Source organism: Anarrhichthys ocellatus, unplaced genomic scaffold (assembly GCF_004355925.1).
Source record: "Anarrhichthys ocellatus isolate YVR2014 unplaced genomic scaffold, GSC_Weel_1.0 scaffold24, whole genome shotgun sequence".
NCBI classification, from domain to species: Eukaryota; Metazoa; Chordata; class Actinopteri; order Perciformes; family Anarhichadidae; genus Anarrhichthys; species Anarrhichthys ocellatus.
Window position 1 is genome coordinate 7,534,305 of NW_022280054.1, and position 25,838 is coordinate 7,560,142.

Below are 25,838 nucleotides of genomic sequence, written 5' to 3' on the forward strand. Positions count from 1 at the left end.
TTGGGCCCTTAAAGGACCCTTTACCTCACTGCAATGATGCAGACTGAACATATATCATTATTTTACTCAGAGAGAGCAAAACTTAATTTATTGAGCTTCATGACATGACATTCAAGCCAAACACATCTCTGTGTACACTGAGGAAAAATACACAAAGAGTTTGTTTTATTACATTGAATGAAGCAGAGTACGCAATTTTGAACAATTGCAGCACTTTTGTGTGTCATTATTCCATGTATGTATACGTGTGTGAGACAAAATATAATTTCACATTTTTGTATTTTTCAATTAACCAGACTTCACTGAACATGACAAACTAAAACCAATGAGAGTCTTCAGTATCCCAATTATCAAAACACATTGGTACACAAGATTATCAGCCAGTGGAAGCTGGATTTATCAAACTAGGGTCAAATATTGACCAAGAAAATGCTTTGAGTCATCATTTTATCAACATGCACCCAATATGTCAAAGGGCCCCAAAACAACTGATGTTTGTACACAACAATGAAAAATTAAACAGAAGTGAGCATGGGGGGGGGGGGGAGAAATACAACAAAGTTCCACGGCTGCATGAAACTAGGCATTATGCAGATCATCCAAAATGGAAGCTGATCAACCAAATCAAAGCCCGTCATTGGCTGAAGGAGACATTGCAGCTTATACGGTCTCAGGCAAGGTCCCTAATAGGAACCATAGGCACTGATTTAGCAGATGGCTTGTTCTATTCCTGGATAGTAACTTAAGCAGGTAGCGATACGGAGGTCCTTTCCTGTTGGAGGGTCCGGTTTCACTCATCATAGTGTAGTGAGGACAGGAACTTATCCACATCCAGGTCATGGGGGAATAAGTCTACAAGTTTCTTCCTTTCCTGCAGATTGAAACAAAAAGTCAGAATTATACAACAGTGATGTGCATCAACATCCCCTCTTTTAATGGTATTGATGGGGTTATGCATAAACACTTCATTACAATATAAAAGGAAAGTACAGACAGCAAAAGGCAGTTCTTCAGCAAGAGAACATCTTGTGGCTCATTACACACACAGTGTTGCATGGATGCAGAACAGAGACAGCTCGGATCCTCTTAGTTCTTAATGAACGGGGCAAACAATAAATAATAGTAAAGATTAGCCTGATGGTGGCACTAGAGTAAAGGCCGCACTGTCATCCATCCATGGATGACAGTGGAGTGTGAGACAGTGGAATGGATCCACATGGAGTGGATCCATCCATCCACTCTGTAAACTGCTTATCTTGTTCAGGGCCACAGAGGGCACCGTGTGCAGACTGCCAGTCTATTAGAGGACGAACACATGGCGACACATTCACACCTACAGGCAAAGAGAGTCCAATGCACCAAACCGGCACGTCATTTTAGGACATCTCTCATTCTCAGCTTGTCAGGCTCAGTCCTAAGTTAAAGACTAAACTTAACTTTCATCAGTATACCGTTTTAACATATAATCATTAGAATTGCTTAAGAGAGCAAACCAGAGTGTATTGGTTGTCTCTCAGGGTTGTGGGAGGGGTGAGTACAGTATGTTAAAAATTATAGCTACAACAGCAAGGCTTTCAAGTAGAGCTGAAACAATGTGTCAATTAATCGACAGAAAATGTATCTGCAACTATATTGATAATTGATACATTGTTTCAATGATTTAATGTCATTTTTAAATCCAAAATATCAAAGATTCCCTTATTGAAGCTTTTTTCAAATGTGAGAACTTGCAGCTTTCCATATTTGATAGAAAACCTTTAGAGTTTTGATTAAATAGGCGATTTGAAGACATCACCTTGGGCTTTTCTAAATTGTAACATTTTTTTCTTTTTCTTGACAATTTATGGACCAAACGATTAAAACGGAAAAATAATACACTGTGAAAAAAGTCGTTGTCTGCAGCCCTACATCTAAAAACAGACCACTGTTGAAGCAGAACTTGTCTATAACATAAAGTAGTTTTAACACCCAAACACATTCTAAACATGACAAATCCTTGTATGGTCCTCACCCGGTCTGTCTTTTGGCTGGGAGATTGTTTTGACTCCTTCTTTGCACGTGGGCTGGCCGTGGGAGAACGCTGTTTGCGTTTCTTAGAGTTCTTTGAGCTCGTGGGCGATTTCTCTCCCACTTCCTCCTGACGCAAGCTGTCCTTCAGTGGAGTGCCCGTCCTGGCGATGGCGGCACGCGAGAGAATCATGAGCGTGTGGGCGGCCATGTTGATGCTGTTTTCACTGCCGGCCTCGCTGGCTGGGCTGCAGGTGGGGATGTCCGGGGTGTTGGGAGGAATCAGGTGCTTGGGAGTCCCCTCTCCGTCTTTACCTTTCCTCTGTCGGGAAGGAGTCCGGGCGCGGTCAGCAGACTCCTCCTGGCTGCGACCAGTCCCCGGGGTACAGGGAAGACTGTGGTCTGAGCCGCCTGCTCCGGGCCTCTTGACTGGGGAGGAAGGAGAGTTGAGCCCCTGGATGTCCTGCAGCATCTCAGCTGCCTGTTTGGCCAGAGAGCTGGTCTTTGAGGGGGCTTTTGTAGCCTTGGACTGAGGATTCGATGCAGGCTGGGTGACAACCGGAGGGCTGAAGTCTCTTAATGCTGAGGATGAAGGCGTTGACTGCTGCTGCTCTTGCAAGCTGCCTTTCATCTCATTTTCCTTGTTAGCCGTCACATTTGGCATCTCCTGAGTAGGCGTCCTCTTTTCTGTGCGCCCCTCTCGTGATTTGCCAGCAGCCTTTTCTGCAGGTTCTTTCCTGCTGCTCTCCTCTTTCTCCTTTACAGTTCCTGATTTCAGAGCAGAATCAGAGGACAAGGACTTAGAAGTATGAGAATCCTTCGCTTGTGCTGCATCACCATCCTTATCATGATTGTGTATACCGTCTATAGATTTTGATCTCCTTCCCGATTCTGACTTTTTCAAAGTCTCGGGCTGAGGGGCATCAACCCTGCTGGTACTTGCCCTTTGAGACTCTTCGTTATGGGTGCCATGATCTTGTTTGCGATAGTTCTTTTTAAGAGGATGTTTCTTGTGCTGTTGTGGAGGAGTGGCCTTCTCGGCCTCCTTCATGAAGCTTCCTCCGGTCTGGGTATCTGTTGAGCATCTGACGGTCTCTATTCTCCTCCGGGGCTTGTTGCCACTCAAGATAGAAGGTTTAGTTCGAGTCCCCGACTGTTTATCATCTTTGTCAGTCTGCTGGGCAGATCGTGGTGTCGATGTAGTTTTGGTGCTTCTTCTTGTTTTAGCAGTTTGTGCTTGAACTTCTGCAGAAGAGTCAAAACATAGAATTCTCCTATGACGAGGACCCGTTGCTGTCTCCTGCTGGCCCGTGTTTTCAGCAAACACAGGTTGAACCAAGTTACCGACCAGGTGTTGCTCAGGGCCTGGAATTCAGAGAAAGAAGGTAGTGACATTAAAACATTAAGCTGAGAAACACAGAGGACATCCTTTGGTAACATGAAGCAAAACATTTTATAGCGTGAGCTGGCACCGCTCCAATTCAACTTGCAACTCACCAGCAGGTGTAGACCGTTTGATTGTGGGAGACTTTGGCGTGACAGTTTCTGGCTGCTGTACCGGTGCTGGGTTTGGTATGGCAACAAGCTGTAAATACAACAATGTTGATAAGTTTTCTTATTCCTAAAAGTGATGCATTAATGTTCATTTTACCATACACAATACAATTGCAGCAGAATGGTAGATGACCATCTGAATGATCAGGAATCATATTATTTAGGTAAACATGTTAAGAAAGGAAATACTTTTTGACTACCAACTGAAGAAGTGCAGATAAAGTTCTGTTACCTGATTGGACAGCATCTGGACCTTCCCCAGAGTATTTGGCCCCACAACAGAAACAGGAAGCAACATGGGCTTAACAGGTGATGGTAAGATGAGTGTTGGCCCTGCACAAAAGAAAATAAAATAAAATAAAAAATGAATTATGGCAAAAAAACTAATCTCAATGAACTTTGCTCTTTAGAGTTTCCTGAATTTTCTGTCAAGGTACTCAACATGTTTTATATTTTCAGGTCTTTTGCACTGCAGCCTGTGTGTCAATGTGGACGAGCATACCAAATTGTGCATTATGTATTGCTTCATAGGAACATAACTCATTATCAATACACATGATCACATTCTATAAAAATGGGGCCAAAGAGATATTGTCTAATGTTTGCCATGCCCAAAGTACCTTAAGGGGAAGAGTGTCCCTTTCACAGTAAGTTAAGACAATTACAAACTAAATATAAAAAAACTACAAAAACCAAAGCCAGCTAGTGATACTTACTAGAGAATACTTTCTGTCTATCGAGATGACCCACTACTGTAGTCTGTTGTCTCTTACCGGTGGAAGAGCCTCGAGAGCGAGATGGTGCGGTCACCCCGTACTGGTTGGTGGGCAAAGGCTGCACCGTTGAGACTCCAGCAGACAGTAACACGTGTCTGGTTTGAGCATCTGCAGTAGGGGGCTCAGTCACAAGGAAATAGCTGGCAGTGGCTCCTTGGAGGGCAGGATTAGCCGTGTTCAGGGGTAGCTGAATTATGAAGTTTTGCTGGGCCTGCAACGTCCCCGTCAACGGGGATGCGACTACAGCTCCAGTCTTACAGCTGAGAGGACTGGCGTGCGCCTCAGAGGTTTGTAAGCCACTAACTGCCTGTGCCGCCTCATCCAAGGTGGCCTTTGGTGTGCCGGGGCTTACGGAGGACTTAGCTGGAGAGGAAAGGTAGATGGTGGGTATCTTGTCTCCAGAAATGCTAGACATTGCCTGATTCAAGGCCGCGTTGCTGGAAAAATCCTCCTCCTGGTTGTCACTAATAATGATCTCCAAAGAAACGATATTACTGGAATCCGCTGCAGCCTTGCTTGGAGTGGTGTGGTTGGCAGATGGAGGATCGAGTGCTGCACCAACTGGGGCACAAGAGGAGGAGGATGATGCGGGTGAGACGGGTAAGGATGAGGCGGGCGTAGCCGTTAGCGTTGCAGAAGTAGAAGCAGATGTGGGTGCCGATGAGGGCGAGGCAGGCACAGTTGTGACCGCGGCACTGCTAGGAGGAGATGTGCAAGAGGCAGATTCAGGTGTTACTGAGAGAGAAGCCCCGGGTTGAGTGTCTATCCCACTGCCTGAAAGAGACATATGAGGTAGGTCGGCCGTCAGCATCGGAGTGTTGTTTAGTTCCACTTGCAAAGGAAACAAAAAAGCAGAGGGGGCTGGAGCAAGTTGCGCTTTAGATCCTGGCGCTTGTTTATGCTCCGGTCCTTGAACGACATACGATGTCACTTCCGGCACATTAAACACAGCGGAGGGAAGAACGGTTGATTCACTGGGGGAAGTTATGATGCACGGGCCGTCCTTCGTGGCAGGCTCCTGAATGAGCATACAGTCTGAAAGAGGGGGAGGGGTGTTCAACGGTTCATCAATATCCATCGGTGTTACAAAAACAAAGTTATTGAAGAGTGAGGCCTTTTCTTTTCTGTTTGAGTCCACTGCAGCGGATGAGACACCTCGATGCTCCCCGTGACTCACTAACAACCTGGCTGAACTGTTTTCTATTCTAGACACTCTGCCGCTGGGGCCAAGAGCTACTTTCTTCAACAAGGTGGGAGCAGTAGACTTCCTGGTCCTATGCTCTTGTCCAGCTCTCATCTTTACGGCCATTGGCGTTGTATCCGAAGCCTTAGCATCTCGGTGTGCAGTGACTGAAAAATTAAATAAATATTTGAGTATTAGTGTCTGTCCCCATGTGTGTATTTAATGCAGCTTGGTCTTCAATAGACCTTATTCTCCTTCCAAACTTTGAATTCAAGGAACTTGCCTTGGCCTATGTGAGGCAGACAATAATCAAAAGGTGACATTGTAAGAATACCTGGATCATCACTCGGAAGGGGTCCGACTGTAGATGAAGGTCCAGCGGGGTCGCCCTCTTCTGGAATACTGCCAATATCTCCATCCCCCGGTTCGCCATCAGGGAATCGTGTTTTATCTGTAAATATACATCATAAAACTTGGTTTTCTATGGTGCTTTATAGCACAATTTAAAAAGAAGTGATTCAGAAGTGCTCTGCACAGCAAACAAAATGAAAGCAAAGTGGGTTACTGTAGTCGAAGAGCTCAAAGAGGGCGTGAAAAGCTGGGTCGGACTCCGTTTGCTCCAAAATGTCATGAATGGCATCGTCACTCATGTGGATTTCCCCCTGTTTCAGAGGACAAATGTCAGGAAATAATGTAAGGGCACACAGTGAAATAAGCACTGATTGATTGATAGATAGATAGATAGATAGATAGATAGATAGATAGATAGATAGATAGATAGATATGAATATGATATCAGTATTTATAGTTTTTCAGCACCTGTAATCCCAGGATTTCATCAATAGACTGGTCTGCCTCCACTGTACTCGAATGGGCCTTAGATGTTTGGGGCGTTGGCTCACTGATGAGGAGAAATTGGTGCAGCCATGTAATAACATCCTTGCAGACATGTCACAACTTTGATTGCCATCGACAAAGTCATAAATCAGCTATCACAACAACTTAATACAAACGCAGTGAGGAAATGACAACTGAAAACTTACTTGGCGAGGATTTTGTTGATGTTTTCAGCAAGCTTCTCTTGTAACGATCGGTCCCCCAATATCTTGTCACGTGCATTTTGTATCACAAGCTGCTGTGGAAATTAGCACGTGTTGTGAGGTCAAAAAATATATGAAACATAAAACCTAAAAAATTCTGATTCCATGACATTTGACTATCACTTAATTGCTTCCAGAAACAGAGGTAAGGCTGAGGTCACCTACTGTTGGTCTGAGAAACAACAGTTCTTTTTACCCCTCACTTAACTCTAATAATATAAATAATAATAGATTAAAGTGTTGATGTCCCAGGGAACCAAAATCAGATCAAACTGGTGTCTAGAGCATCCAGTCATTCACCATACTACAAAAACGAAAACACATTTATTTCAGGGATCCTAAAGAGGTGATAATCTAAAAAGGTAATTTAGCCCTAATCTGCAGCACAACATCATCGTAGCTCCTGACATATAGATCTACTTACAGGAAAGTTCCCGTCACCATCTTCAGGTTGAGGTTCTGCATTGGGGGTACTGACAGTCATGGCACCTCTACTGGGGGTACTGGACCCACACTGAGCACCACCTCTCTTCCTGGGGTTGTCCCTGAAGGCAGCAGAAAAAGAAAAAAAACATTATATATATATATATATATATATATATAAATAAAAGAGGTTAGGAGGTGGCTGCCAACATGCACAAGGCATGGACAACACAATATCAATATTATGAAGCGCTATCTCATACAGAAACACCCCAAATTAAAGCCGTTAACAGGAAAAACACAGGTGTAACTAATAACATTAACGATGAGTCCTTTCCATTTAGATGAAGCAGTTCCGCAGTCCTTCTATTCTGCTCAGCTGACTGAAACAGACATGCCATTAAATGTAATAAGCAGCACCCTTACTTTCCCTGCAATCACATGTCAGCTGTGCAAATGTCTGCTGTGAATAAGGTCTAAACCGAGGCCCTGTACCTCGCACACAGAGTTTGAGCCATGGTCATACAGACACATTGATTAAAATATCAAAACTGCAGTAGTTCTTTTCACGGTAGACATTTTGGTGATTTCCAAAATGTCCTGTTATTTAGTAGCTAAGACAGAATGTGAGATTTTTAATATGTCCGAAACCTTAGTATGGAACCAATAGGCTGTGAGTTGCATACTATTTCCAGTCTAATATTACAGTATGCAAAGACTGGACACTACGGCGGCATTAACATCCCATAATGCAATGCGGTATGCATTCTAGTCAAGTCCCCGAATAAGCATTTACATCTACTTCTGTACTGTAGTTCTGCATCGAGAAAGCAGCTTTGTCAATGAAATGCATCAATGCGTTAACTGCAATATAACAATAATAATCATTCTTACCATTTCCGCCGTCCAGGAGACATTGGACCTGGATTTAGCCGATGTTCTGAAACAATTATCTGTATTGGTGAATCCCCTGTGGTGGACACATTACGTCACACATCATACACAAGCAAATTTGTTTTGTGAAAATCATCAACGTTTTCAAGCAATCATCAAAAATACAAGACTACTTTTGTTCAAAGAAAATCAGAATACATGTTTGTTTCAACTCCTCTACAGTATTAAAAATGTCACCTCAACTGCACTGTCAATAAAACCCAAATATATAGAGAGCACTGCCTATTTTGTGGTACTGACTGGGCGTGTTTAGAAACCGGCTGCCATCATGGATCTGCTGGTGTGCGCCACTGCTGGTGGCTGGTCGGGCGTGCGGGGCAGTGTAGCTCACGGGAGTGGAGTGGCCGAGCATGCTGTGGGAGATGTTTGCAGGGCTGATGATGGAGCTCGTCTCAGAGACCGATGAGCAGACCTCACCAGCAGCCGAAGCCACGGTCAACACCCGTTGTCTAGCCATGTTGACCAATCCGATGCGTGAACGTACTGCAATGAACAGAGACTAGTAAATGAAAGGCCCTAAAACCAAACCCTGAGCCAAAACACAACTCAGACAGCAAATATAAGATAAATAAAAACTTTACCAATCGACAACAGAACACCTCAACATTAGACAATTACACTTTCAACTGCATACCACACATACATTTGATGGGTAGAAATCATAATACAAAAATCTTGATAGCTGAGACAAACGTACTTGGGTGGGTGTCGATTAAAAAAAACATTGGTAACATTGCAGTATACATTAATGTAGGAGTAATGTACCCTTTGTCACAACAAATTAAAATCTTATATTAAAATGGAAAAACTAATAACAGACTTACTTCTTTGATTTGCTGATATAGCCGGGGAATTCTGCAATGACCTAAGGATAAGATACAGAAGAATAATGGACCAATAACAGTGTTGAATGTCAGCTTTGAATAGAAGTCACTGAGATTTGAGACGGTGGTCAGTTAAAACTTAGTTGCAGTGATTTAGAAGATGAATCTTGAAGCTTCTTACTTGATCTGGTTGAGTGTAAAGTCCAGCTTTTTCCACAACGAGGTCATCACTGCAGGGACCTCATGACAAGACTCTATTGAAAAATGACCCAAAACATAAGCACGACACTTTAAGAATATATAACAAATGCTACATGTTTCTAGGTGGAACAATGTCAGATAAGCTCACCTTTTGTTTTGGCAGCTACATACTCGTTTAGGATGGTTGTCAGGCCTTTCCCAAAGATGGACTGTGAGGGGGGAGGGGGGGAAACAAACAAGAAATCACAGATGTGCAGTTCAATGTACGAGCATCATGACATACACACTGAAGAGTTTGTGAAAAGGGGGCCTATCGGAGACAAAAAGGCGCACTTACAAAAACACAAGCAGGAATAGTCCCATCTTCTGTGGAGTGTTCGGCGTACTCTTTCAGGTTTGGGCACTCGTGGATGAAAGCTTGGGTTGTCGCGCACAGTCGCTCTTCTTGGAGGTACCCTGAAGAAGGACGTTTACCAACATCATAAGAGGAGCATAACAAAGCTCAAACGGGAAATTTCGATAGTTAATTACCCAAAATGCACTGCAGGTTTATCGTTGACTGTTGGTAACGGCTATACGCATTGAGCCACCTTTTTACAGTTAACGTTAATTAAGTATTATGTTTGGCTAACGTACAGCTAGTTTGGCTTCGAACGACAACACTAAAACCTTGATTAGACTTACCCAAAACAAGCCGGGCGACGTCGGACGGCAGCAACATGGCTGCCTGTTGGTTGATATTAGGAGTCAAGAGGAAGTTACATGTTGAGAAAAATCTCTCAAAAAATCTGTTATACCGAGTCGAATTTAAAACAAACCGTCAGCGGTTATTATTGTGAAGGTCCTGGGATGATGTCGCTTACTCAAAAGGCGGGGAACTCAAGCGTAACCCGGAAGTTTGTGGATTAACGTCCCGGTGGAAGTGCTGGTAGTTGTAGTCCAATCCGAAACGTCAAACTCCACTACACTCTGCTCTTTACATTTATACGTGTAATATATCGGACATGACTTCTATATGCTTTCTAACACTTTAATAATATTGCACCCGACCAAACAGTAAGTTCGTTTGACCGTCGGCTCTAAACTAACCGGAAACACACACTCGGTTCTATCAGGAGGTGACGTGACCTCTTCGCTGCTGATGCCGGGGCGGGAATTTTCCTGCGTGGTCTGCGTGTGCGTGCGTGTGTCCGTTAACGCGCGTCAGGATGGAAAAGTAAAAAGTTATCAGGAGCTCAACCAGCAACCGTTGCACCGTAGTGAACATCTGAACTTAAATGTGTGACAGCTCCGTCTCTAAAATCAGGACAGCCACCAAAGGTCAGTGGACGGACTGAGTTGTGTTTGAATGGACGTTTGTGAATCAAAACAACAACTAATCTGGCAATGTTGTGTTGCTAAAGCTGTTGCTACTGTAGCTAAGGTAATGTAAAGTGAATTCTTGTATTTAGGTTAAGTGGTAGGTCGTTAAACTGCCATTTAATGTCAATATTTTGACAGGAGTGCTTTGTATAATGTGTACCAAATATCAATATTCTCTATTGTCAACATCCTGCTCTTGCAGGTAGAAAAGCCTTATCTGCATTGATGAAAGCTGCGCCCTCGTCCACTGTGAAGCACCATGAGTCTGGCTCTTCATGATCTCCTGGTCTGCTGCAGGGGGCTGGAGAATGACAAGGCCACAGAGAGGAAGGTAATCACACCTGCATGTGAACTGATTATAATCAGATATATTGTCCCATGCTTTTTTGTCAGCCTCACTGTAATCAAGTTTAACCAGTATGTGCGGTATAAATCCTACACATTCCACAGTTGTATCCTCTCTTCCTGCTTCTAGAAAGAAGCTGAACGCTTCAGGAGACTCATTCGAAGTCCAGATGTTGTACAGGAGTTGGATCGTACCTCCGGACTCAAAGCTAAAGGCTCCAAGCAACTCACATGGGATGCTGTTTTCAGGTAATCTGATATGTGTTATTGTACACTTGCACATCTTACTTAACTATGATCTGTTTAGTTTCACTTTTGTTTCTTTGCATCACTCACAAATGAATACCAGTTGACTTCTGGGAACCTTCCTGTGTCCATTATTCAAATGGAAATTTGACCTACTGCACTTAACAACATACTAAATATGATGTTTGTATAATTACAATGGCTGATTTTTTTCCCCAGTAATCTTTTCTCATTCCATATTGTGCGACATACATGTAAGTTTGGGTTTTATTAGGTTCAGTTATCTGTCAGATGCAATGGTCTTGCTGAATAAGCACTTTCTATTCTGTTTTTTTTTCCCCCTTGTCAGATTTTTGCAGCGTTATGTCCAGAAGGAGACAGAAAGCATGCAATCAAGTAAATCCAACATCACTGCGACTACTCTGGCCACGCGGCAGAAGAAGATGGCGGAAATGTGCAGCTTGATCAAATACTTCATTCGTTACGCAAACAAACGTAAGAAACACTGACTTTTTTCACAATAAATTCCGAGCAGTTGAACGTATTGTTGGGACTGCAGTTAAAGTGTGTCTCTCTCTCTGCAGGCGAGCCTCGTCTTAAGTGCGGTGAGATGCTGAAACATGTGATGGATGTCCTGCAGAATTCATTCAGCTGTTCAGCTTATGGACAAGATTATAGCAGCCTCTTAGTAAAGGACATCCTCTCTGTCCGCAAGTACTGGTGTGACATCCCTCAACAGCAGTGGCACAGTCAGTGGGACGTCCATTCAAACTACATATATTTCATATAAATGATACGAGAATTTTAGCAACATTTCATGAACTATAACGAATCTTTAATTATTGCTTTAGATTATACTTTTTTATTACTGATGTCTGATATTGTAATACAAACTTGCCTTTGTTTATATTTGTGAATCTTAGATCTTCTCAACTTATACTGCGACCTGTTTAATACTTCGTCCAAGTCCATCAACCGTGTTTTGGTGAGCAGAGTGATCCACACGGTGGTGCAGGGCTGCTGCATGCAGACCGACGGATTCCACGACGCTCTGTTCAGCTTCTTCTCCAAAGCACTTCTAAATGCCAGGTAAAGACTTTTTTTAATCAACATTAAATTGTATTATTTTGCTACATAGTGTACACCCACTAGAACAAATAGAAGCACTTGTTGTCGTCTTTTCAAAATCCTTTGATCCTGCTAGGCAGGAGAAGCACTTGACTGTTTTGGAGCACCTCGTCTCGGCGCTCAATATCTTCTTGAGATCCGCGGCCATGGACTGTCGCATGAGGGTGTGTCACCTGGGAGAGGAGCTTCTGCCTTCTATACTGTATGTCTGGGCGGATATGAGGCCCAGTGCGGCTCTCAAAGAGGAGATCGTGGAGTTCTTTAACCTACAGATTTGTGCTCACCACCCCAAAGGAGCCAAGACGGAAGACACAGGTAGATTAATCGTGACACCGTAGGTTTTCAGTGTGCGGTAGACAGGCGTTATTGTGGGTTGTGTGTAGTTCCATATAAGGCTGATAACACTATTGTGATTGTTCCAAGAAATTTGACGAACTTAATCTTTAAAGTTCAAACTGTGCCATCAAGGAAAGATTTCAAAAAGAACATCTGCTTTATTGAGTGATAATAATGCAACTGTGACAAACATTTAAAATAAAATAAAGGTGACTAAAGATGAATGGTGATGGATTACTGATATCAAGCAATCTTTCAAAATTGCATAAACTAAAACACAATAAAATACAAGTTTATACCGTCAAATGATTGAAAACCAGTGGCTGAACAGGGGTTTGCTTTGGATAATTGTTGTGAATATGTGATTTTAAAGGTAATTAAACATCTTAAGCCACAGGTATGACTTTGAACTAACAACCATTAACTAGCTGTCTGCTCTCTCATATTTTAGGTGCTCATGCTGAGGACTGGACCCGGTGGGGGAGTCTGCTGTACAACCTGTATGATGCCTTAATCAGAGAAATTAGCAATATAGGCAGCAGAGGGAAGTACGTCACTGGGACACGACGCATAGCTGTCAAAGACAATCTCACTGAGCTCACAGCTGACATCTGTCATCAGGTAACACAGTTCAAGTCTCAAGAATGCATACAGAAAATCACTATTTTCTTTATCTTAGTGTTTATACAATAGCTAATATTAAATGCTGAGTTGTCAGAACTATTTCCTTCGTCTTGTGTTTCCTGCATGCAGCTGTTCAGGGATGACAATGACCCCCATATCGTGGAGGTGACCCAGGCCTCCGTCAGAGCCACCCACGTGGGCAGTCCCACCCATGGTGCAGCCAGCAAGCGCCGGCGCATTGAAGTGGGCTGGGAGGTCCTCCGGGACCATCTGCAGCCTCAGCATAATGACTTTGATGTCATACCATGGTATGAAAATCTTATTACAATAAAAATAAGAACGTTTTAAAGGTAAATAAGTAAGTTCTGAGAATGACTTTCTAGAAATAAGAAAATGTATTTTGTGGTAGAAAAACACTTAAAGTAGCCTGTGATGATATTCAAACCCTCTTTTCCTCCTCTCAGGCTGCAGATCACTGCAGAGCTCACCTCTAAGTACCCGTCCATGGTGCCCGGCCAGGAGCTGGTCCCGCTGCTGTCGGTGTTGTACCAGCTCCTGGCAGAGCAGCGGAGAGGAGAGAGGGGGCCGTACGTGCTGCGTTGCCTGAGGGAGGTGGCCCGGTGCCAGGCAGGCTACACGGAAAGGGCCCGCGTCCACAGGACGGAGCTGGCCCGGGTGTGGGGTCGGGTGTGGGCCCTGGCAATGCGAGGGGTCAGCTCACCTCAGACAGAGACCCTCAGCCTGGACCTGCTGAGGTCTATTCTCCACGGTGGACTCATCAATATGAGAAATACAGAATTCTGGAAGCTCTTCTGTGGATCAGCATGTAAACCATCTCAGTGAGTCTTCGCCATTCCTCGACATATATCAATACATTTGTTAATACTGAAAAAGTGTTGTTATGATGTGTGGGTTTTTGTGTTTGCATTTAGTAGCCCCTTGTTTCTCTCTTTCCACAGCGGTGCTGCTCTCTGTCTGGCCCAGGCCCTGCTGAACTGTCCGACCCCTAAAAGTATCATCTCGAGCTCAGGGAGGGACTATGTGGGGGCCACAGAGGGTTCTGCGACATCCAACCTGAAGGAGACCCTTATAGCCTGGCTGCTGATGACCGATCAGAGCGAAGAGATGGAGGATAGCTCCAGACCCCACCCCATCATTTGCAGGTTTGGCTCTGTGGGTGCTTTTCCATGTTAACTGTGGGTTTATGGGACTTTGACTGTAGATACATTTATCCTGGTTCAGTACCCGCTTATTTAAGGACATGAATCGTAATATCTTGAGACTGCGTTCATGTTTAAATAGTGGGAAGCTCCAGTTACAGACGGGTGTTCCCCCGCGGATGCACTGTGCTGCGTTTACAGAAACAGAAAATACAAGCTCCATGATGGAGCTTAAGATGGATCTATCTTTCTTTGATTTTAAAATAAAGGTCTCTAAATTAATGCTTGATTATGGTCTTGTGTGCAGAGACTTTCCTTACAACCTAATAGCGAACATCTTGGTCTCCCTGACCTTGAAAGACACGAGAGCTGGCCTGAAGCGTCTGCTGGGTCCTGAGGGAGTAGAAAGGTGAGGGTCCTGGTCTGACACGCTGAGTGTACAGAGTACCAAAATCACAGACAAACGATGAAGACAAACCTCCGTCCTAACACCTCCTTTTTGAACAATCCATGTGTCGATTGCCGTTTGGAATAGAAATAATAAATTTTTCAACTACTGTTCTTTTTAAAGTGCCTTTTCTCAAGAACAAACAACATCCAACGCCAAAGACAACCTGGAGGAGATCGAGAGGCTTTACCTGCAGTTCAGCTTCAACACGCTGCCGTCACCGAGGAGAGACACTGGCGATACAGCGACAGCGGTTTCAACTGACGGCCAATTCGCCGCCGCCCCCTTCCTCAGAAACAAGTTGGAGCAATCCCTGCTTTGTGTGGCTGACAACCTACTCAACTGCTACTCTCCCGATGTGAGTGGGAGTTGATGCTTGTGTGTTTATGTGTCTGTATAGTCGTCACAGTGACAGCTGGTATTTATCTCTCCCCCCCCCCCGACCACAGTCTCAGTCCACGCCTCCAGAGTGCCTGGTGCGCTGTTTCAGTCTGCTGACTGGAGTTCTAGCTGCTTACGTGTCCACTGGGTTTCTGACTGAGGAGGAGGCCTGCCGCTCACAACTCTACACTAAAGCCAAGGTAGCATTCAGATGCATCGCAGTAGATTTATCATTCTTGGTGATTAATCATCCCAGCCTCTTAAACATTAAAACATTACGTCAAAACAGAGAAGGTTAAGGTTGTTGGTGTGTTTTTGTTCCCAGGCCGTGGCCCAGGACTTCAGCGGTTTTGTTTCTAGTGTGAGAGTGAAGATGACCGAGGATGGAACCATGAGCACACTGAGATCTGTCATGAAGCTCTGCTCACAGTCAGCCAGCAGAACCAACAAGGTGACACAAGTCTGCATTAGGGCTGGGCAATATATTAATATGACATTGACATCGTGATATGGGACCAGATAATGCTTAGATTTTGGATGTTGTAATATGGCAAGTGTTGTCTTTTCCTGGTTTTAAAGGCTGCATTAAAGTGATGTATTTTCCTGCAGTCTTCTTCCCAGACTGTTCAAGCTGTTCTATTATTTGCCTTCACGTACTTAGTCATTATATCCACATCACTGATGATTATTTATCACAAATCCCATTGGGTAAATATTTTCTGAAGGCACCAATAGTCAACCCTGCAATATCGTCGCAGTATGGAAATCGAGGTATTTGGTCAAAAATATGGTATATTTGATTCTCTCCATATTGCCCAGCGCTAGCCTCCATCATGACAGGATGCACAATACTGACATCATACAGATAAAAATCTGAATCACCGGTCAAAATGAAGGATGCTGTCCAAGAGCTCTTTGTTTTTGAGTAAATCTTTGTCCTTTCTTCTGCAGGATAATGGTTGTCTTATCTCCTCCAGTCTGTTCATGATGATTCTGCCGGCCAGTCTCCTCAGTGAACTGGCTGAGATCTGCAAACTGTTGGTAAGTGACATATATTTACGTACGTGGCATATTCAAGATGTGTGTTGCTCGAGGATAAAAAAAAAAAAAGAAATAATCTCACTTCCTCGTCTCCTCAGTTAAGCAGCGTTTCTAAGAGAGTCGGTGTTGTGGACGAAGACGATCATATGGATGATGACTTGGACGTGACCAGAACTCAACAAGGGGACGACATTGACCTGTTTGATGAGGGCGACGAGTCCCACAGCAGCACCGATGGGAGTCACAGACAGAAGGGAGACAACAGTGAGGCTTCCTGTGGGCCAGGTACGAAGGGATCACTTGCTCTCTGTGTCGGTGTGGGATTAGAAAGAAAGAAGGAACCAGACACCAGTAAAACCAAGTAAGTGGATGACTGTTAAAAGAATCTCGGTTCTGTCCTCCGGCAGGTGCAAAAAGTCTGTTAGCAGACGATCATCTGGCTCAACAGGACGTGGCTCTCCTCGCAGTCCTGGAGCTCCTGTGCGAGTGCGGCTCCATCCAGCACGTCCACGGTCTGCTTTTCAAACCACAGGAGGTGCGGCGCAGGCTGCTGCTGCTGGTGGAGCAAATGGACTTTACCAAAGCGCTGCACCTCAACATGGTGGGTAGCAGATGTAGCTGTGGAGAGTCGTGGTTGCAGTGACAATGGTGGTGGTTCAGCGGATGAACATTAATATCTGGTTCTTTTCCAGTATCTTGTCCTGTTGAAGAAGCTTCCAGCTGAGGACTCGCTCTCTCCGGAGGAATTTGATTCCCTGCTCCGTCCTCTAGCGTAGGGAAATCTTTCTGCCACACAAATGAATGTTTTCTTTTAGAATGCATCCATTTCTGTCTTTATGAAGTGAAATAATGAAGTTCAGTTAATGTATTTTGTTTGTGCTGCTGCTGTGTTTACAGGGACCTGTGTTCTTCGTACCGTCAGGACCACGAGATCTGTGCTGCTGTACTGCTGGGTTTGTTACCCTCCATCACGAGCCTCGGGAAAACCCACCACATGCCGGAGGAGATGAGACATGTTCAGGGATCTCTGCTGAAAGTGGTGTCTGGATTCTGGTTAGCAGCATATTTTTACCGCATGAGAGATTATGACTTAAAGGGAAGCCTCTGTCTGTGGCAAGGAGCCAGCAGTCTTTGAAGGAGGAGAATCAAGTGAAACAAAGCCTCAGGAAAACAAAGTCTCTTCTAAAAGTTATATTGTTATTACATTTTGAAGGGATAACTACAGTATTAGACTTGGAAACATGAATCTCAGTTTTCTGTGAATGTCGATCCACTCGTTCATAACCTGTCGGCAGCTTGAGCTGCGTTCCAAATCGCGTACTTTTTCTTTTTACTTTTGGTACGTACTGCAGCTGCCCTTACAAAGTGTGTACTGTCTTTGACCCTCTTGCTTATATATCCGTCGCAGTCCATAGTCTGAAATTTGAAGCTGTCAATGAGCATGGATACTGCATTTGACAGACCATGTATTAGGAAATGTATATAAATATTTTTCTAGCATAATAAATATATGGTAGTATGGGTATTGGAACGCACCCCTTCTGATACTAACTCAATCCCTATAATGTGTTTCAGTTTCCTGAGTCAAACGGGGAAATGCATGGCAGCTGTCCGAGCTGCGTTAGTGAGATGTCTGGTTGCCTTGCTGGAGGTGAGCTCTCACAGTTATTGTTATGTATCTGCACAACCATGAAATGCAGCGTTTCTATTTATATATTCCATATGTTAGTTTAATAAACTTTTAGAGACTGTTTGACTGTGAAGACGACTGGTTTTATTGTGTTTTTTGAGTCAAAATATTAAAGCTGCTTTCTATATTTTCTGTCCCTCCCCTCTGACAGGCTGACCCTTGTTGTAATTGGGCAGTCTTAAGTATCAGAGAGGAAGATTGCCCGGTGTCTGTCATCCTTCCTTCTCACCTCGCAGACGCCCACCACCAAGTCCGCATGCTGGTAGCCATGTCAGTGGAGAGGTACGCTTTAGCCGGGAGCTGGTGATGTTTCAAGATACATTTCAGTGAAAGATGTACATCACACAATATATGTCACTTCTAAACATGGTAAATCATGGATCTGGTTGGCACCATTGTTCCTCCTGCGTCTCCAGGTTGTTTCTGGAGATGAGACCAGAGCATCCAGATAAGAGGAACATGCTGCCGCTTAAACACCAGCAGGCGGCTTTTGAGAACGTTTACCTGAAGGCTCAGGAAGGAATGAAGCTCCCGGTGAGTTCATTAGGAATACTGTATTACGCGTGTGTTTTTTCCACCTCTGTTTGACTCTCCTAATGCTTCTTGTGTCACAGAGAAGCAGCTCTTCCCAAGACCAGAAGGACGAGTTGTTTAACCGCAAAGCCACCCTGTTGAAGACTTTGTCTGTTGTGCTGTGTTGTAGCCCAGTCTGTGAAAAGCAGTCTCTGTTTGCCCTCTTCCAGTCCTACAAGGAGAACAATATAGAGGAACAGCTCATCAAAAAGGTGACTATGTCGGGGCCCTGTGCATTGTGAAAGGATCAAAATGCTGAATGCAGTTTTAAAAATACAATTTTGAAACTGAATCAATGAAAGTAGTGTCATACAGCATCGTCCAAATTGCTTTAACAAGTAAATGTTACTTTTGCACCACTAATCCGATACTTGAGCTCATCTTTATGCATCACAGTATGACCTAAAAACTAATCAGAAGCCTGCCCTTCTTCCCTATAAAACAACAAACTGCAGAAAGAGCAGAGTGAGAGGAACCGGTTCTGTCCTTCTTTTTGTCACAGATGATATGCAGTGTATCCAGAGCGCTGGGCTACAGGAGTGTGAAAACATTTGTCAGTTCTCACCTGCACTACCTGGTCGCTGAGTGGCTGGCGCAGAGACAGTCTGACGATCGCTACACTCTTGGATCTTTCCCCTACACCCTCCTAGACCACGACACAGTCAAAGACTTCTACAAGTGAGGGACTTAACTTCTGTTATTTTCATTTGAAGTCACAACTCCATTTGATGTTGTTTTCCCCGGGATGCAATGATCTCACGTTAAGTAAAACACTGTCATAGACGATAATAAAATCCAACATAGCTGTTGTCTTGTGTCCCCTTGAAGCTCTTCCTACCAGGTGTTAATCCCCCACCTGGTCTTCCTGGATGACTTTGAGCAGGTGAAGTCTATTGGCAGGTATCTTGAGAAGGACTGGAAAGGGTTACTGGCCGACTGTTTCCCCAACATCATGGTCAACATCCTGCCATACTTTGCCTTGTCGGGCCAGGATTCACAGGTCGCACAGCAGAGAGAGAAGGCCCACAAAGTGTACGACCTGCTCAAAGATGCCAACTGTCTGGGCAAACAGGTAAACACGGCTGTTGAACATATGCAGCTTTTATAATTTGATGACATCGTGACAGTAATTCACTTTTGAAAATAGTGAAAACAGACAGAGAGGGAAAGCAAATGCATATGATTTTCAGCACCAGGTGTGGACTTGCAGCACACTGATCTAAATCACATTAAAGTTGTTAGTAGAAGCTGCATCTGAAGTGCAAAAGGACAGCGACTGTTGTGAGGTTTCCATAATGTGTCGGCATGATATTTGTTGTGGGATTTTTGCACACTTGTCTCACGTACACGTTACTTTTTCAGAATGTGTCGCCCCAGTCTGAATAAGTTGCTCACCGGTGAAGATGTACCCGGATCAAAGGCTCAACTGAGTGTGCAGTGTGTGCCGTAAAGATCCAGTAATTCAATGGCAAATTGTTTGTGCATGTGTCCACAGCAAATTGACAACCTGATCCACAGTAACCTGGCGGACATAGTGGTTGAACTGCTGATGACTCTGTACGAAGGAAGTGGAGCTGAAGGGGACAGAGGAGACCTGAACCGCTTCATAGGGTAATGGTTGTTCAAATTTACCATACTTTCCTCATATGAGTCTATTTTATTTATTTGTTCATTTGTTTTTCTATTTACTCACCCTAGACATTAATAAAAGTTGTTTGTCTCAATCTAAATCTAAGAAAATGTGACAAAATATCTGTTTACCGGCCCTCAGGGAGCTGGACCCTGTACCAAACCCACCGTACTTCAGCTCCTATGTCATTAGAGCTACACTGGACTACCTCAGCAAGTGCCACAGCGCAAACCACAAGACTTTGGTAGCCATTCTTTCAAAAACTCCGGTAAGACATGCAAGTTATCCCTCACGTGGTTTCATTGACCAACATTATTTTGCTCTAAAGTAGTTTTTAGTAGCTCGTAACCCGCTTGTCGTCCCTTCGTTGTGCTGTAGATTTCTATCCAGAGGATTCTGCTGGCGGTGTGTGAAAGAGCAGCGGAGACGACCAACAGCTATGAACGTCATCGCATCCTCCTCATGTACCACCTGTTTGTCAACCTGCTGCTCAGAGAGGTGAAGGACGGCCTCGGGGGAGCCTGGGCCTTCGTGCTCAGGGACATCATCTACACACTCATCCACCATCTCAACAGCAGGTTGGTGCACACAAACATCCACAGTATCACACACGCTGTGTGGACACAAGCCACTCACTATGTCGTCTTCCCGTCTTTCTCTCATCCTCAGACCAGTTCAATGCGATGACGAGGTTTCTAACCGGAGCCTCTCTCTGTGCTGCGACCTGTTGAAGTCTGTGTGTCAGGCGGCTCTGGAGTTCTGTGATGACGCTCTAGACTGCCACCTACAGGTCATCGTCGGGACTCTCACAGCTCAGGTGAAAAGCCGGCCCGCCATCTCACAGCAGGTAAGCAACCGGGAGTCGATGTACAGGAGTCTCCTGTTTTGCAAGTTAGCAGATTCAATGAAATTATATGTAATTAAAGGAAAATGCAACAGACATATGCATTGAAGAAGGCATGCATTAAGCAAAACTGCCACATGCAGGTATGTCACGCAGTGGACAGAAGCGCCCACTTCATTCACATCTGAACATTTAGGTTCTTGTATAAACATTTTTCTAAATATGATACTCTTTTAGAGAGTTTTTACATCCACGGAGAAGTGCCACAAAAAAAACCCACTTAACTACTCTTTCTTCACTTCCCAAGCTCCCATTAAAACATGTATTACTGTTTTTCACTTTGCACTGTTTGAGAGAAATATCTGTCTCCTTTTTAGCATTTGCGCGCCACATTAACTTTCATTGTTACTCCTCTCTGGCCCCTCTAGGTGAACAGTCTGTTGCAGTTTCTCGTGATAGAAAATCAACAGAAGTTAAAAGGAGCCATCAGCAGGCTGGAGCCTTTTCCTGACCTCCCTGAGTTCAGAGAGCTGCGCTCTGTACAGCACAAGCTCAAATATAACACTGGGAGCTTCACACTGAGACAGGTTATAACCTAACTAATATCCATGCATTTGTATCATGTACACCAGTCATTTTTTATGCATATGTAGCTCTGATTTCTCAGTGACTCGCGGGGTGGAAATTTCATGGGTATCAATGAAAACGAACAATTCAAAATGTCATTGCTGACCATCCTCGATGTTTCCCTGTCACAGGAGATAGCCCACTTCCTGTCAGTGACGTCATGTGACTCCTTACCTCTGACCAGACTGGAGGGGCTGAAGGAGCTCACCAGACAGCTGCATGACAACAAGGGACAGATCAGAGAGCTGCTCAAAGAGTGCCAAGGTACGGTGCTGAAGCTGGTTAGCTGAGGAGAAATGGTCCATGCATAATAATGTTATAAATGTCTAATGAGCTTGTTCTCTCACTCGTCTTTGTCCTTCCTGTAGCTGAACCCACTGACAGTGTGCTGGTGAAGCTGGTTCTCAATCTGCTGCAGCTCTGTAAGCTCGCAGCCAACCACCCGGGAGGAGCCGACATTCTTGGTATGAAATCAAAAAACCTCCTACGGCGACGGTATGCTGTGTTCTCAGCCTTGTCTGGACACATTAATCATTTTCCACGAGTACAAACACAAATCTGTTCCTGCAGAGGCAGCGGGCAGCTGTCTGGGAGAACTGGGTCCTGTGGATTTCTCCACCATCGCCCTGCTTCATGGCAGAGACCCCCTGTATGAAAAGGCTGTGTCCCTCTTCACTTCCACGGAGTCACAGTGTCTTTACATTGTCCTCAACTGCATGAACGACGCACTCACTCAACAGCGGTACGCTGAAGCCTAGATCTCAGTAATCAAACGTTTGTTGTACATGACTATGGCGTAGGGAGCGGCTTGTGTTTATATTTACTGTCTTCTGTGCTGCGGTTGTCTTGCCAGTATCGAGGTGAGGCAGGCGGCCGCTCGGTGTGTGAAGAGCATCCTCGCCACTCAGTCTGGAGTCGATTTCTGGGAGCAACACAAAGACAACAGAGACCCCATGCTGGCCTACCTCAACCCCTTTAGAAAGGCCAAGGAGAAGGTGGGTTAAGGAAGTTTAACAGTGTGTATGTATACCAATTAATAAAAAAAGATCAACCCTTTCTTACCACTTTGCTCTCCAGTTGAACGCAGATGTATCTCCCTCACTTGTATGAATATGTTTTCAAGTATGCACATGTAACATCTGTATCTTTACCACTGGCTTTCCTTAATTAGGTGGCAGTTGTGAGTGCTGAGGAGAGTTTGGAGGCCAGGGAGAAGCTGGTAAATCAGGAGTTTTGGATTCCTCAGGCAGGCGGCCACAAGGCCTGGCTGAAGGCTCTGTGCACCGCCCTGCTCGACAGCGAAGGAGTCGGGAGTGAAGCCCTGCTGCTGTCCCGACCGCTGTGTCTGGTGAGCACACAGAAGTTAGCTGAGCCACTCGTACCCTGCCTACACATACACAGTTTTTGAATGTGGTTCCATGTGCAGAAAGTATCCACATCTTGGACTGTGCTTTCGTGTTTTAGAGCATTTTGTAGCATTCGTGGTCCACATTTTGTCTCATACTTTCCATCAACCAGTTCTAGTTTGAATCCGGAGCTCCGGCTCTAACGGCGCCTTCTTTCCTCGGTCCGTCTCAAGGTGAGGGTGGACTGCTGTCAGAGGCTGCTGCCGCTCATCATTCACTCCATCCTTCTGGAAGACCGCAATGGTGTGTGGAGGGAGTTGCTCTCCTCCCACATTCGGGACTTCTTCAGCTTTTGTTCCAGAAGCGCTCAGGCTGCCAGTCGCTCTGCCACACCTCTCAACTCTGACTCCGGTAAGCTTTAGAGTGTGACAAATAATATGCCTGTCTCTCGGTCCACTCACATTCAGGAGTTTGTATGTTTTTGTGTTTGTTTTTGATTAAAATGTGTTATTCTTTACAGAGTCAGATGCTGCCAGTCAGGGCCTGTACGACAAGACCTCTCTACGTACAATGCTTGCTGTTATTGACTATCTGAGACACCAACAGAGAGCACTGGAAGCTGATAGGTCTGCACTGTTATTGTAACCAAATATGTGTCGGATGTTCAGGGACTGTATTTGGACCTGCTCTTACTTTGATTTGTGTCTTTGTTCATGGAAGGTTCACGTAAACTGACAAACAGTGTCTTTGAAATAAACACTGTATCGTTCTTCCAGCAACTCCTGTGGCACGGTGTGTGACTCAAACTTCTGGCTGGAGCTGAACTACCTGGAGGTGGCCAAAGCTGCTCAGTCCTGCTCAGCACATTTCACGGCTCTGCTGTACACTGAGATCTACGTGGATAAGATCAAAGCTAACATGGAGGAAAGCCGACGGTATGCAACTTCTAAACACGTGTTGAAGACATTTATATATTATTTCAGTTCAACATTTATTTTTCATACACATTAAACGTTAAATTGGTTCTCGACTTATAAACAATATGTACGTATATACAATGTTTTGAAACATCTGAAAAACTAGAGCATTTCGAGAGTTTTATCCAATTATCCTTTTAATTTTATACATGTTTTTACCAAATCTGCAGAACCAAGTCCAGAACAACACGTAAGATCAATTTTGAAGAGAACAGCCAGAATTTAACCATCTCCAGCCTCACTGAGGAGAGTATGGAAGACACCAATATCAGCCTCCAGGTCAGTTTTTTCATCAAGTTTGTTTTCTAAATCAACAATACAAAGCAATTTGCTCATTCAGATTTCTCCCTGATGTATTTCTCAAAAATGCCCCTCGAAGCAGTTCAAGTTAGATTGTTTATTAACCAATATGAGTCCAGTTTAATGACCAACAACTTCAAAACCCGTGACAAATGCACACAACTTGCATTGTAAGGCAGAACAGTGTAAATGGCTGTAAAATAGTACGCAATCCAATATAAAGTCATTCTGTCTTGAGCTTTAGAGGATTTATTTCCACTCTCTCTCTCTCACGTTTTCTGTAGGAGCTGCTGATTGAGGTGTATCGCAGCATCGGAGAGCCCGACAGTCTGTATGGCTGCGGCGGGGAGACGCTGACCAGTCCACTGACGAGGTAATCAATAAGTAGATTAATGAGACCTGCATCCCTTTCACATCATCACTCGTTCCCTGCAGTGTTGAATCACTATCAGAACTACAAAAGTCGTTTTGTCACACTAATTTATAGGATTCGAACCTATGAGCATGAGGCTATGTGGGGGAAGGCCCTGACTTCATACGACCTGCACACTACACTGCCTGAGGTCACTCGTCAAGTGGGAATTGTGGAGGTAAAATAACGAAGGAAAATTTAGATTCTTACTACGGGTATTGATGCATGTAACGCAGCCTCTTCAGGTGTAGCATTTGCACCAACAGGGCCTGCAGAACTTTGGTCTGAGCAGCATCCTCGCCACCTACATGAGGGGTCTGGAGAGCGAAGGGGTGGAGTGGGGAGCTGAGCTGAGAGAGCTCCGCTTCCAGGCCGCCTGGAGGAACACACAGTGGGACTGTGAGCTGCCAGAGAGGTGAGGCGAACACACACACACAGCCGAGAGCGTGGTGCCTGCTACACAAAACACAATTGTAACCCATCAGAGAAGCAGAGGCAGTCACTCACTTAATACCTTTTTATTTTTTTTTCCCCCTCCGAATTTGTTGTATCAGGAATGAGAAATCCAAACCCAGCTTCCATGAATCGGTGTTTTGTTCCCTGCAAGCGCTGAGGGACAAAGAGTTCTCCATATTTGATGAAACTATGAAACAGGCCAGGTATGATAGACATCTCACGACATTTCAAGTTTGAACTCTTAATTCAGTTTTCCCCACTCGTAAAGTAATCCACTTATCTATGTGCTTGTGTGTTTCCACAGGGGAGCAGATGTGGAGGAGCTGTGCAGAGGCAGTCTGGAGGCTGTGTCTTCTCTGTACCCGTCTCTCAGGAACCTGCAGAGCATCAGGGAGCTGGAGAGTGTTAAACAGCTCTTTTCTAGGTGATGTGAGCAGTCGAACATGAGTAACATTGTAGTCACACAGGAAGGAGTCTTGAGCATGTATGTGTGGAAGTCTTGTTCCCTGCCGTCTTGGGTTGGGCTAATGGAGATGTCCAGATGTCTCATAGAAACATTCCTAATGAGATATTTCTACTTTTAATATCAGGCCCTTCTCAGATTTGACTCTGAGGGAAGTTTGCAGCCAGTGGCGACAGCACTCCCAGCTGCTCGCTGACAGTGACTTTGCTTTGGTGGAGCCCATTCTGGCCGTCCGCACTGTGGCCCAGCACACCCTGATATCCAGGGCGGGAGACTCCGACAGGACCCAGTACCTCAGCTCGGTGCTCACTGACCACCTCATGGAGCTCTGCCGGCTGGCTCGAAAGGCTGGGAATACACAGGTAGTGTCTGTGTGTCTCTGTGTGTGTGTGTGTGTGTGTGTGTGTGTGTGTGTGTGTGTGTGTGT

At 44.7% G+C, this 25,838-nt stretch overlaps 2 protein-coding genes across 8 annotated transcripts in view; one reads left to right on the forward strand and one right to left on the reverse strand.

The window, feature by feature from the left end:
* Nucleotides 1-68: 68 nt before the first annotated feature.
* npat (nuclear protein, ataxia-telangiectasia locus) lies at nt 69-10,641 on the reverse strand. 5 transcript variants are annotated; one of them, XM_031860530.1, is made up of 18 exons: nt 9,707-10,641; nt 9,360-9,478; nt 9,171-9,231; nt 9,003-9,075; nt 8,822-8,862; nt 8,238-8,480; nt 7,938-8,013; nt 7,127-7,165; nt 7,045-7,096; nt 6,564-6,652; nt 6,340-6,421; nt 6,086-6,182; nt 5,855-5,971; nt 4,278-5,687; nt 3,794-3,894; nt 3,505-3,592; nt 2,012-3,372; nt 69-871 (listed from the first exon to the last, which is right to left on the reverse strand). In XM_031860530.1, exons 1-18 carry the CDS (start codon nt 9,741-9,743, stop codon nt 791-793), a joined length of 4,167 nt encoding a protein of 1,388 aa, XP_031716390.1. In that variant the 5' UTR covers nt 9,744-10,641; the 3' UTR covers nt 69-790. The 5 variants fall into 5 exon arrangements, with proteins under 5 accessions (XP_031716390.1, XP_031716387.1, XP_031716386.1 ...); XM_031860529.1 differs by having other exon boundaries at nt 70-871; nt 6,564-6,655; XM_031860527.1 differs by having other exon boundaries at nt 7,045-7,165.
* The window catches only part of atm (ATM serine/threonine kinase), a 23,129-nt gene continuing 7,345 nt past the window's right edge, over nt 10,055-25,838 (forward strand). The window contains exons 1-46 of one of the 3 annotated variants that reach the window (XM_031860524.1): nt 10,055-10,445; nt 10,587-10,715; nt 10,860-10,978; nt 11,325-11,470; nt 11,560-11,724; nt 11,899-12,064; nt 12,180-12,418; nt 12,891-13,060; nt 13,193-13,371; nt 13,528-13,902; nt 14,023-14,226; nt 14,531-14,632; nt 14,795-15,029; nt 15,121-15,252; nt 15,378-15,503; nt 16,004-16,093; nt 16,192-16,378; nt 16,501-16,694; nt 16,786-16,865; nt 16,991-17,146; nt 17,669-17,744; nt 17,935-18,065; nt 18,200-18,317; nt 18,398-18,568; nt 18,859-19,034; nt 19,185-19,428; nt 19,852-19,967; nt 20,128-20,254; nt 20,365-20,564; nt 20,656-20,833; nt 21,259-21,417; nt 21,589-21,721; nt 21,826-21,921; nt 22,028-22,199; nt 22,311-22,452; nt 22,629-22,805; nt 23,037-23,214; nt 23,324-23,429; nt 23,580-23,738; nt 23,951-24,059; nt 24,365-24,453; nt 24,568-24,670; nt 24,759-24,907; nt 25,047-25,151; nt 25,253-25,372; nt 25,539-25,773. In XM_031860524.1, coding sequence (XP_031716384.1) covers nt 10,644-10,715; nt 10,860-10,978; nt 11,325-11,470; nt 11,560-11,724; nt 11,899-12,064; nt 12,180-12,418; nt 12,891-13,060; nt 13,193-13,371; nt 13,528-13,902; nt 14,023-14,226; nt 14,531-14,632; nt 14,795-15,029; nt 15,121-15,252; nt 15,378-15,503; nt 16,004-16,093; nt 16,192-16,378; nt 16,501-16,694; nt 16,786-16,865; nt 16,991-17,146; nt 17,669-17,744; nt 17,935-18,065; nt 18,200-18,317; nt 18,398-18,568; nt 18,859-19,034; nt 19,185-19,428; nt 19,852-19,967; nt 20,128-20,254; nt 20,365-20,564; nt 20,656-20,833; nt 21,259-21,417; nt 21,589-21,721; nt 21,826-21,921; nt 22,028-22,199; nt 22,311-22,452; nt 22,629-22,805; nt 23,037-23,214; nt 23,324-23,429; nt 23,580-23,738; nt 23,951-24,059; nt 24,365-24,453; nt 24,568-24,670; nt 24,759-24,907; nt 25,047-25,151; nt 25,253-25,372; nt 25,539-25,773 — 6,906 coding nt within the window. In that variant the 5' untranslated portion in view covers nt 10,055-10,445; nt 10,587-10,643. The remainder of the gene's footprint in view (nt 10,446-10,586; nt 10,716-10,859; nt 10,979-11,324; nt 11,471-11,559; nt 11,725-11,898; nt 12,065-12,179; nt 12,419-12,890; nt 13,061-13,192; nt 13,372-13,527; nt 13,903-14,022; nt 14,227-14,530; nt 14,633-14,794; nt 15,030-15,120; nt 15,253-15,377; nt 15,504-16,003; nt 16,094-16,191; nt 16,379-16,500; nt 16,695-16,785; nt 16,866-16,990; nt 17,147-17,668; nt 17,745-17,934; nt 18,066-18,199; nt 18,318-18,397; nt 18,569-18,858; nt 19,035-19,184; nt 19,429-19,851; nt 19,968-20,127; nt 20,255-20,364; nt 20,565-20,655; nt 20,834-21,258; nt 21,418-21,588; nt 21,722-21,825; nt 21,922-22,027; nt 22,200-22,310; nt 22,453-22,628; nt 22,806-23,036; nt 23,215-23,323; nt 23,430-23,579; nt 23,739-23,950; nt 24,060-24,364; nt 24,454-24,567; nt 24,671-24,758; nt 24,908-25,046; nt 25,152-25,252; nt 25,373-25,538; nt 25,774-25,838) is intronic. The other 2 variants (XM_031860523.1, XM_031860525.1) reach the window with 2 other exon arrangements.